Below are 12,163 nucleotides of genomic sequence, written 5' to 3'. Positions count from 1 at the left end.
CACACACATATATATATATATATACACACACATATATATATACACACATATATATATATATATACACACATATATATATATATGCAAGCAAGCACAAAAAAATGCCAGCACTTCAGCATTAGGCCACGGTGTTGTCATTATTGTTTTTAAATCTTTAAAATAGGTCCAACCGCTACTCCGGTCCGAGAAATTGCAAATGGCAGATCAGTGTTTTGAAAAGTTTCTGAAAGATCCAGTGACTCCTCCCCCTGACCAATCAGTGACCGACAGTGCGCTGACGTCACATCTGGACCAAACAAGAACCAGACCTGGGACCCCAGAGAAGTAGGTCCCAAAAATCGTGCGGGTTCCACCGCTGAAGGCGCTGTGGAGACACTACGCAATCGGCCCGAACTAGTTACATAGGAGCACCAAAAGGCCCTGTGGATAAGGGGCTTTTGAGGCTCAATGGGAACCAACCTGTATAAATAAATGCTTAAATGGACTTTACTTATATAGTGCCTTTATATCTTATTTCAAGATACTCAAAGTGCTTTACACTACAATTTGTGTCCTCATTTACCCATCCATATAGCACTCTACTAGATCTCTACAAAGCTAATTGAACAAATCATTCTAATGAGACTAATCAGTGCTTTACATCACATTCATACACTGATGGGACACGCATCGGAAGCTATGAGGGGTTCAGCGTCTTGCCCATGGACACTTCAGCATGTGACTGCTGGTGGATTCGAACTCCCAACTCTCGCATTGGAGGACGACTGCTCTAACCGCTCAGCCACAGCCGCCCCTTAATAAAAAACTAGCATGAGGTCCAACAGTTTGCGGCTGGTTCCGACACCTGTGTTGTATTCTACCTGGACAGAACTTGTCCGTTGAGTACTGACCTGGGGAGGGCAGTTCTATCAGGTTCCTCGTTGATCTTCACACACTTTGCGGGCCTCAGCTCAGACTCTGTTTCTGAAACTGTGCAGAAAGAAGGAAGTGGCAGATTTAACTTTCTTCTGTAGGAAACACAACACAGACAGGATCTCAGGTCAGTCGACACACCTTGGTTAGAACTCTTGGGACCCGTCCCATCCACAGTGCCAATCATCTCCTCACAGTTGCTTCTTTCTGAGATGTTATCAGGAAGCTTTATTTTACATTTCCTCTGAACAGGTTTCTCCATCTCTGCACACAGAAATCAGAAGCATCAGTGTTACAGAACCCAGACACACCAGGAAGACATCACTAACAGGTTGGTGGTTCAGGTACCTTTGGGTTCATATTTCTGCTCAAGGTCCTCTACATGCAGCTGCAACTTGAACTTGTCACTCTGAGCCTGGAGAAACAGAAAAATCTAATCACAATACGTCTACATCTACTCTGCACACAAGATCTGAGACAGCGAGATTCTGTTCAGTCCAGAACATCCACAGAACCAGAGCTAAAACCAGCCCACTCTGAAGATTCAAAACGTCTCTTATTAGGAGCCAAATGAGAAAAAACAGAAAATTTGAGTGTGCATGTGTGTTCAACCCCATCAGTGGATTCTTTGTGTCAGCAGATCCAGCATCAGGTCTCTTCAGGTCTGACTTCATCATCTTGGTTAATCACATCTCTATGATCCTGGTCCATCTAGCCTGGATCTTTTGGCTGTTCTTCATGAACTCCTCCAGCTCCTTCATGTTGGACAGGTGTTCGTGTCTAACAGTCTTTAAATCAAAAATTCTGTTAGACTGAGGTCTGGACTTTGACTGGACCAGGACCTGGAACTCAGGGCTCCCAGCATTTAATGAAAACAAAATTGACCTTGATGTTCCAGGAGATGTTTCAGTCACACCAAACGCTCAGATTTTAGCATCTTCAGTGTCAGAAAAATAATTTAGTGTAGCAGCGAGTGACTGAACGTTCAGAGTTATGAGAGTGGGTCTTCCCTTCTTCTCTTATAACCATCCTCTCCACACCAGTATTATTTCATGATAATTATAGTAATACACACATTGGATATATAAGTTAGCTTGGAGAGTACTTGATTATTGGTGGTACTCTTTCAAGACATGGTCCACTGTACTGTAGTGTATACTGAGCTAGAGTACTCATTACTGGAACCACCACAGCCAGTCTGTAAGAATACATGTACAGTGCTCACTAGAGATGTACCGATACTATCAAAAAAAGTTAAATTTGGTCCTCTGGACATTCAAAAAACAAAACAAAAAAACAAACAAAAAAAAGGTAGAAACGTTTCGTCTTTCATCCGAAAGACTTCCTCAGTCTGAGGTGCTGTATTCAGCTCAGTCTTATAAATAGCACCTTGTCGTACTGGATCAACCAGTTTGCTGCTGACAACCAAAACCAGCTGCTCACATGATCAAGGAGGACCATCAGCCTAACGATGTATCGTTAGCACCCTGATGGCAGTTTGCTATTCACAGAGGGCTGAGTGATACTAGCAATAACAGCATTGTAAGAGGGGGACAGTTGAACATGGAGGCCTCTGCACCATGTTTAATGATGGACAGTTTCTTTTCACAAAGATGGCCTCCTTTACTCCTCTCTCTAACAATCGTTCCTCTCTACCCAGGATGTGAACATCTTCATCCCTGAAAGAGTGACCGCTGGCCTGGAGATGAGTTTAGACCGCAGAGTCCTGGCCTGATGTTGTTTATCTTCTGTGCGGGGCCACCCTTTTGGCCAGTGGCTGTTTAGTTTCCCCGATGTAAGACTGATCACAGCCCTCCTGGCACTGCACAGTATACACAATATTACTTTGTTTGTGCTGGGGGACTGGATCTTTGGGATGAACCAGTCTTTGCTGTAATGTATTTTGGGTTAAAAGTCACTGGGACGTTGTGTTTAGAAAATAAACGGTTCAGTTTATCTGATGCTCCCGCAACATACGGAATCTGGGTTCCTCCTTTTCTTCACTTGATGGCTGACTGGAGTCCTGTTTGGGTTTCTTTTCTACTTTCAGGAAGGCCCAGTTAGGCTATCCACATTCCTCTAGAGCCTGTCTTGTGTGGGATTTATCCTTCTGCCTGGCTCCTGAGTTAGTAGGGACACTGTCTGCTCTGTGGTACAGAGTCCAGATGACTCCCAACTTGTGCTCCAAAGGGTGATGGGAGTCAAAATGCAAACACTGGGCTGTGTGGGCGGGTTTGCAGTACAGGTCCTTCTAAAAAAATTAGCATATTGTGATAAAGGTCATTATTTTCCATAATGTAATGATAAAACTTAAATTTTCATATATTTCAGATTCATTGCACACCAACTGAAATATTTCAGGTCTTTAATTGTTTTAATACTGATGATTATGGCATACAGCTCATGAAAACCCAAAATTCCTGTCCCAAAAAAATTAGCATATTTCATCCTTCCAATGAAAGACAAGTTTCAGTTATGCACTCAATACTTGGTCGGGAATCCTTTTGCATGAATGACTGCTTAAGTGAGGCGTGGCATGGAGGCAATCAGCCTGTGGCACTGCTGAAGTGTTATGGAGGCCCAGGATGCTTCGATAGCGGCCTTAAGCTCATCCAGAGTGTAGGGTCTTGCGTCTCTCAACTTTCTCTTCACAATATCCCACAGGTTCTCTATGGGGTTCAGGTCAGGAGAGTTGGCAGGCCAATTGAGCACAGTAATACCATGGTCGGTAAACCATTTACCAGTGGTTTTGGCACTGTGAGCAGGTGCCAGGTCGTGCTGAAAAATGAAATCTTCATCTCCATAAAGCTTTTCAGCAGATGGAAGCAAGAAGTGCTCCAAAATCTTTTGATAGCTAGCTGCATTGACCCTGCCCTTGATAAAACACAGTGGACCAACACCAGTAGCTGACATGGCACCCCAGACCATCACTGACTGTGGGTGCTTCACACTGGACTTCTGGCATTTTGGCATTTCCTTCTCCCCAATCTTCCTCCAGACTCTGGCACCTTGATTTCTGAATGACATGCAAAATTTGCATGCAGACTTCCCACTGAGGTGCCTTGATACAGCACTTTGGGACCAGCCTATTCGTTTAGCAATTTCTTTCTGTGTCCTACCCTCTTGCTTGAGGGTGTCAATAATAGCCTTTTGGACAGCAGTCAGGTCGGCAGTCTTACCCATGATTGCGGTTTTGAGTAATGAACAAGGCTGGGAGTTTTTAAAAGCCTCAGGAATCTTTTGCAGGTGTTTAGAGTTACGTCATTGATGCAGATGGTTAGGTTAATAGCTTGTTTAGAGAACCTTTTCATGGTATGCTAATTTTTTGGGACAGGCATTTTGGGTTTCCATGAGCTGTATGCCATAATCATCAGTATTAAAACAATTAAAGACCTGAAATATTTCAGTTGGTGTGCAATGAATCTGAAATATATAAAAGTTTAATTTTTATCATTACATTATGGAAAATAATTACCTTTATCACAATATGCTAATTTTTTTAGAAGGACCTGTACACCTCAGTTTTCAAATGTCCTCTAACATCACATAGAGAACACCATGGACTTTGTGGATAAGGTGAGGGATGTCATCATGGAGAGTGATGAAAAAATGGTCTCTTTTGATGTCACATCACTCTTTACGTGCATTCCTGTTGATGATGCAGTAGAGGTGGTCAGTTTAAGGTTAAAATAAGACACCACTCTGAGCAGCAGGACCACACTTTCCACAGAGCAAATGTGTCAACTCCTGAAACTGTGTCTGCAGTCAGCCTACTTCAAATATGGGGGCCAAGACTATAGGCAGAAACATGGGTGTGCTATGGGGTCTCCAGTTTCTCCTATTGTTGCCAACCTGTACATGGAGGAGGTAGAAAAAAGAGCCTTGACCTCCTTTTCAGGGACACCACCAAGTCATTGGTTCAGGTATGTTGACGACAACTGGGTTAAAATTAAATCTGAGGAAGTCCAACATTTCACTGATCACATCAACTCTGTGGATAAATGCAAGTTCACACGAGAAGATGTAAAACATGACAGGTTGGCTTTCTTGAACTGTGAGGTCTCAGTTTCTGATAGAGGACATTTGCAAACTGAGGTGTACCGCAAACCCACCCACACAGACCAATATTTGCAGTTTGACTCCCATCACCCTTTGGAGCACAAGTTGGGAGTCATCAGGACTCTGTACCACAAGGCAGACAGTGTGCCCACTAACTCAGGAGCCAGGCAGAAGGAGAAATCCCACACAAGACAGGCTCTAAAGCAATGTGGATAGCCCAACTGGGCCTTCCTGAAAGCAGAGAAGAAACCCAAACAAGACTCCAGTCAGCCATCAGGTGAAGAAAAGAAGGAACCCAGATTCCGTATGTTGCGGGAGCATCAGAGAAACCGAGACGTTTATTTTCTAAACACAACGTCCCAGTGGCTTTTAAACCCCAAAATACATTACGGCAAAGACTGGTTCATCCCAAAGATCCAGTCCCCCAGCACAAAAAAAGTAATATTGTGTATGCTGTTCAGTGCCAGGAGGGCTATGATCAGTCTTACATCGGGGAAACTAAACAGCGACTGGCCAAAAGGATGGCCCAGCACAGAAGATAAACATCAGGCCAGGACTCTGCGGTCTAAACTCATCTCCAGGCCAGCGGTCACTCTTTCAGGGATGAAGATGTTCACATCCTGGGTAGAGAGGAACGATTGTTTGAGAGAGGAGTAAAGGAGGCCATCTTTGTGAAAAGAAATTTTCCATCATTAAACAGGGGTGGAGGCCTCCGTGTTCAACTGTCCCCCTCTTACAATTCTGTGATTGCTAGTATAACTCAGCCCTCTGTGAATAGCAAACAGCCATCAGGGTGCTAACAATCCATCGTTAGGCTGATAGTCCTCCTTGATCATGTGAGCAGCTGGTTTTGGCTGTCAGGAGCAAACTGGTTGATCCAGTACGACAAGGTGCTATTTATAAGACTGAGCTGAATACAGCACCTCAGACTGAAGAAGTCTTTCGGATGAAAGACGAAACGTTTCTACATTTTTTTGTTGTTTTGCTTTGTTTTGTTTTTTGAATGTCCAGAGGACCAGATTTAACTTTTTTAGATGTAGTGTTAGTACTTTATCTAACATCAGTTATAGAGCACAGAGTTTGGAGAAAGAGGCAAAACTCTTCAACCAGGCTTGGCTAAGAGCTGGCCAAGCGAGTGCCCGTTTTTTATTTTCAGAGATTCGACTTTTATCTAAAGACATTCTGGTCCATGTTACTCCACTAATATATGAGTGGAACTTGGACTGACTGGTTCCCCTGATGGAGGCAATTCATCAGAGCTGGGTCAACTTTTGGATCATGTACTGGTCAGCTGGGACTGATCCATTCAGTACCATTTTCATAGGTTTATGCTCTGCACACATTGAAGGGGCCTCACAGGAGAGGGGCTCAATACATATCCTTGACGTTTCCAAGCCAAGATGGCGCCGGTGTGTAGGGCTGCCCGTCTCTCGCTCTCTGCTTGTATTTTATTTTTGTTACTTTTACAATGGTTTGTGCAGTGTGCCGAGTCATATTTTCAGTATGATCGTCGGGCACTTTTGGAGCTCCGTACATTTGCTGAAATTCCCGCGGAGTTTTTGAACAGCGACCAGCACTCTCCTCCACCGGTCCTATCTGAGATTCCTGCGTTCCTTCTGCGTGACCCTGGCCTTTCTCCATGGAGGAAACGTCGCAGACGTCGTGGGAAGCGTGCAGGGATTTTGGTGAAACTGAGGCAAAGTGTGGATTATTCTAACAGGACTCGCTCTGGATCTGATCATCTCCTCTCTGACCCGTGGTGCTCCCGGGGCCCGGCTGCTGGCCAGCTGCCCGCGCGCTCAGTCCATGGAAACACCTGGAGTTGTTTACCTGTGCGCCGCACCAGCAGACCAGGAGGAGCTGTTCTTCATAACCTGCGCCCGCTGGCGCGCGCGTCTCCCTCCACAGCTGTGCCGGTGTCGGACAATATCAGGATGTGTTTAATCAACGCAAGGTCTGTTTCCAACAAGACGTTTATCCTCAATGACTTTTTTAAAGATGAGGAGTTGGATTTTCTGTTAGTCACAGAATCTTGGATTTCTGATGGTGAGTCCAGCGCCTTGGTGGAACTTCTTCCTCCGGACTGTGTATGTTTCAATGCCCCGCGGCCATCAGGTCGGCGCGGGGGGGGGGATTATTAACAGTTTTTAAAGCAAACTTTGCGTGTAAACAATTGTCCATCCCGGTGTCCCGCGCCAGCTTCGAGCTGAGCACCTTTGAACTTGGACACTCTCCTCCGGTCCTGTGTGCGCTCATCTACCGCCCACCTCATTCTAAGGACTTCATAAATGAATTCTCTGACATTTTGGCTGATATCACACAGAGATACACTCACTTTTTGCTTATTGGTGACTTTAATTTGCATGTGTGTTGTCAGGAGAAGCCCTTAGTGAAGGACTTTCTAGATTTATTGGACTCTTTTAATCTAACTCAGCAGGTGAGCGGCCCCACCCAAGAACACGGTCACACGCTGGACCTCGTTTTAACACGCGATGTCTCTGTTTCTAATTTGAAAATCGGTGACAATGTTTTTTCAGATCACATGCCTGTATTGTTTGACTTCACCCCCCCCTTGTCATACTGCTAAGACGTGCGTTCCTGCATGTACGCGTTCCATTAACCATTTCACTGCTGCTCGTTTTAATGAAGGTTTTAATTCTGAGAGGATCGAACAGTTCCCGGTGTCTCTTACCACTGAGGAGCTAACCTCTCAGTTCAACTCTGCCTGTTTAAATGTTCTGGACCGTGTTGCTCCCCTTAAGACCAGAAAAACAAAACTTAAATCAAAGCATTGGCTGAATGACGTCACGCAAGCCGTTAGGCGGCAGTGTCGCAGAGCTGAACGAAAGTGGAGGAAGGATAGGCTCCAGGTGTCTTTTCAAATGTTAAGGGAGAGTTGGCGTCACTATCAGAAAACCGTTAAAGTTGCCAAATGTAAATTCTTTTCTGATTTAATTGTCTCCAACTCCCACAACCCCCGAGTTCTTTTCTCCACCCTGAACTCAGTTCTACACCTCAGTGAGCCTTCACCTCTGGAAGCCTCAACTGAGCTGTGTGAGAACTTCCTCCATTTCTTTTTAGAAAAAGTGGCAAACACCCGGGCACTCATTTCTCCACCAGCTCATGATCTGTCCATCCCTTCTCAGTGTGTGGCTGTGTTTGACCACTTTGAGCCCATCTCTCTGTCCTCTCTGGAGCAGGTAATGTGCAGCATGAAGCCATCTGGTTCCCCCTTTGATGTGGTCCCCCCTCGACTGCTAAAGGAAGTTTTTCCTACCCTGGGTCCTTTTATCCTCGCTATTCTGAATAGCAGTTTATCCTCAGGTGTGGTGCCAAAGACTTTTAAACATGCTGCTCTCCAGCCCCTCCTGAAAAAACCTAACCTTGACCCCTCAGTCATGTCCAACTTCCGGCCTGTCTCCAGACTCCCATTCACCTCTAAACTACTGGAAAAAATTGTGGAGTCTCAGTTGAAACAGTTTTTGGGGGATCACGCTATCCTTGAGTTATTCCAATCTGGCTTCAAATCTCTCCATAGCACTGAAACTGCTCTACTGAAGGTTTTTAATGACATTTTCATATCCACAGACGCAAGTGATTCTGTGCTGCTTGTCCTATTGGACCTTACATCTGCTTTTGACACCATCGACCACAATATCCTCATTTCTAGACTGGAGCAGTGGGTGGGCATCACAGGGTCAGCCCTTAAATGGTTTGGGTCCTACCTCTCTGACAGAACCTTCTGTGTCAATATCAAAGATTTTAGTTCGGCATCGACCGCACTCCAGTGGGGGGTACCGCAGGGGTCCATCCTCGGTCCCCTTCTCTTTTCTTTATACCTGCTGCCACTAGGTGCTATCTTCCGCAAACACGACATACCCTTTCATTTCTATGCCGATGATTGCCAAATTTACTTCCCCCTGAGGCACAGAGGCACACGCTCTATTCAGCCTCTTCTTGACTGCCTGGCTGACATCCGGGACTGGATGGCTTTAAACTTCTTAAGCTTCAATGAGAAGAAGTCTGAAGTCATGCTGTTCCATCCCAGTGGCTCACTCATGAACCATGACATTGACCTTTTCTCTCTAGCCCCGCTAGAGAAACAAAAGGTGACTTATCTGGGGGTGATAATGGACCCGTCCTTAAAACTCAACAGTCACGTAAACATGATGGTCAAATCCTGTTTTTTTCAGCTGAGACGGCTGTCTAAGCTGAAGCCTATACTCTCCAAAAAGAACCTCGAGACAGTGATCCACGCCTTCATAACATCTAGGCTTGATTACTGCAATTCACTTCTGTTTGGAATCAGTCAGTCCTCCATTGCTCGTCTACAACTGGTCCAAAATGCTGCAGCCCGATTTTTAACTGGTACAGGCTATAGAGAGCACATCACGCCAGTTTTGGCCTCCCTGCACTGGCTACCCATTCACCTTCGGATCCATTTCAAAATTCTCATGTATGTTTTTAAATCACTGAACAGTTCCACCCCATCCTATCTCACTGATCTTCTGCAGCCATATGTCCCACCGCGCTCTCTGAGGTCAGCAGACCAGATGCTTCTCTCAGTCCCAGAAACCCATCATAAGCTCAGGGGTGACAGGGCTTTCTCTGTTGCAGGTCCACTACTGTGGAATGAGTTGCCACTGAGTGTCCGGCAGGCTCCCACACTCTCAGTCTTTAAGTCTCGCTTGAAGACCCACTTCTATTCGCTTGCCTTTAACACGTTGTGATTTGTTTTGGTCCGGTCTGTTCTCTACTCTGTTGGCCATTTTAGTTAGCTTCTGCTGCTATTTGTACCTGTATTTCTATTTTATGTTTTCCTGTCTGCTGTGCATGTTTGGTTCTTTTGTACAGCACTTTGGTTGGCCTTGTTGCTGTTTTAAGTGCTATATAAATAAATTGGTATGGTATGGTATGGTATATCCATGCACCATTTTACAATTTCAGATTTTTATATAAAAAATAAATTCTTTGTCTTATTCTGGTGTGAGTAAGATTCTTACTTTAATTCAAACAAAATCGTTTAAATTCCAGATTCAACCAAGGTGTTGAATATTTCTGCTGCAGACCACAGCAGAACCTAGTGTTCAGTGAAGCAGACCCAGTTGTGGTCCTGAAACCAGACACTGGAGGTCAGTTCTTGAAAAGAGCCCAAGTTTAAAATGAGCAATAACCGGTTGTTCCCGTTTGGATGTGCAGCAGCACACAGGCGTCGTTTCATTCATTCAACCTTTATTTATGCAGGCTAGTCTCATTGAGCCATGAGAACTCGTTTACAAGAGAGACCTGTTCCAGACAGAACATATAAAGAACAGACAATAACAAACAAAATGTTCATGTTTTACTAAATTAAATATGGTAAATAATCTGGAAATATAAAAAACTTTCATTGTTCTTTTCCCGCTCCTGTCCAGAGCTGGAAGACAGTGTTTCAGGGTGTGTGGGAACACTCTCCCAGCGTTTATAGGCAGAAGGAAGGATCTCTGCGTTTCTTCAGCGTTTCTGAACCTGAACCAGTACTCGTTTATGGTGCTGTGAGAGACAAACAGATGGCAGTGTCTTACCTGTTTCAGTAGGCACTCGGATTTAAAGAGTTTCCGTTCCAGGGCCAGAGCTCTCTGACTCTCTGACAGAGACTTCATCCTCTGCAGGGACAGCTCATCTGACAAACGCTCCACAGCCTTACTGCCAACGCAAACAAACACACACACACACACAAACACACACACACACACACACACACACACGTTTTCATCTATTCAGAGGACACTGAGCTACACTACATTATGTATTCTATGTTGTTGAACCTCCTGTGAACATCAAATGGCCTGATCATAAACTCACACCACCTAGAGCTGGGTGATAGATATTTTAAAAATAGAGATAATTTCAAACATGATATAAAATGAGACTATATCGATATAAAACAATATCGTCTTATACTCTACATAAAGTTATAAATCTGCCAGTTTTTCTCCCAGTCTGCAGCCTTCACGCCACCCCTCCGCTCTCCCTCACTGAATAAACCCGCTCCTGCCCGGCTGCTTGCTCCAGCTGAAAAAGCTCAACTTAGATATGCAGATATGTCTCTGTTGACTCACAGTGGGAGAACCACTTTAAATTCCTGATAGATGTGAAAAATCACGATAGCTCCTACAAAGGAGAGGTTTGGTGTTCTCCAGGAAATGAATTGGTTTAGAGTGGCACGGTATGAAGTTTTCTCATTAAAAAAATATGGAGACAAATATTATTAACTTTTATTTAACCAGGCTCTCATCGAGGTGGCAGCTTCTGTTTTTTTCCTCCCTTGTTTTTCCTTCTTCCTGCACTGCTCTCTGTGTATCTGAAGTGCCTGGGTCTCATCTCTCGAACATAAATTAAGAAGATTATGGATTTGGTATCGTGGGTGTTCAACTCTATTGATAAGATTTTTTCATCAAAGCGACAAGGTCCTGGAGAACCAGTGTGTCCAGCTGAGACTCACGCTGTGGGGTACGTCATGGATTCGTGGAGAGTGTGGCAGATGATGTGTCTCTCAGTCCTGTCTCAGGAGGATGTTGAAGACATTTATATATTTGGAATTATGATAGCAGGGACTCTGCTTTTTGGCATCGGCGGGGCTCTGTTTTATCGACTTTTGAAGCAGACGGCAGCAGCAGTTTCAACCATGAGTTTCGATACAAAAAGGGGATGACCGTAGATGTGTTCCAACTACAGGGGAATCACGCTCTTAAGCCTCCCTGGTAAGGTTTATTCGGGGGTTCTGGAGAGGAGAGTCCGTCGGATAGTCGAACCTCGGATTCAGGAGGAGCAGTGCGGTTTTCGTCCTGGCCGTGGAACATTGGACCAGCTCTACACTATCAGCAGGGTCCTGGAGGGTGCATGGGAGTTTGCCCAACCGGTCTACATGTGCTTTGTGGACTTGGAGAAGGCGTTCGACCGCGTCCCTCGGGAAACCATGTGGGGGGTACTCTGGGAGTATGGGGTACCGGGCCCTTTGATACGGGCTGTTAGGTCCCTGTATGACCGGCAGCCAAGGTGTTGAGGGGATCCGTTTTGGTGGCCTTAGGATTGCGTCTCTGCTTTTTGCAGATGATGTGGTCCTATTGGCTTCATCAGATCGTGATCTACAGTTTTCGCTGGAGAGGTTCGCAGCCGAATGCGATGCGGCTGGGATGAAGATCAGTTCCTC

The 12,163-nt window shown here is 45.0% G+C and overlaps 1 protein-coding gene across 1 annotated transcript in view; it reads right to left on the bottom strand.

Moving 5' to 3' along the window:
• Positions 1–856: 856 nt before the first annotated feature.
• The window catches only part of spdl1 (spindle apparatus coiled-coil protein 1), a gene marked incomplete at its 5' end in the record, with an annotated part of 60,913 nt that continues 49,606 nt past the window's right edge, over positions 857–12,163 (bottom strand). Inside the window, 4 exon segments of the mRNA XM_037675131.1 lie at positions 857–969; positions 1,054–1,176; positions 1,261–1,327; positions 10,536–10,656. Coding sequence (XP_037531059.1) covers positions 857–969; positions 1,054–1,176; positions 1,261–1,327; positions 10,536–10,656 — 424 coding nt within the window.

Source organism: Nematolebias whitei, chromosome 4, assembly GCF_014905685.2.
Source record: "Nematolebias whitei isolate Nwh7 chromosome 4, NemWhi1, whole genome shotgun sequence".
Taxonomy (NCBI): Eukaryota; Metazoa; Chordata; class Actinopteri; order Cyprinodontiformes; family Rivulidae; genus Nematolebias; species Nematolebias whitei.
This window is presented reverse-complemented; position numbering and strand designations above follow the sequence as displayed.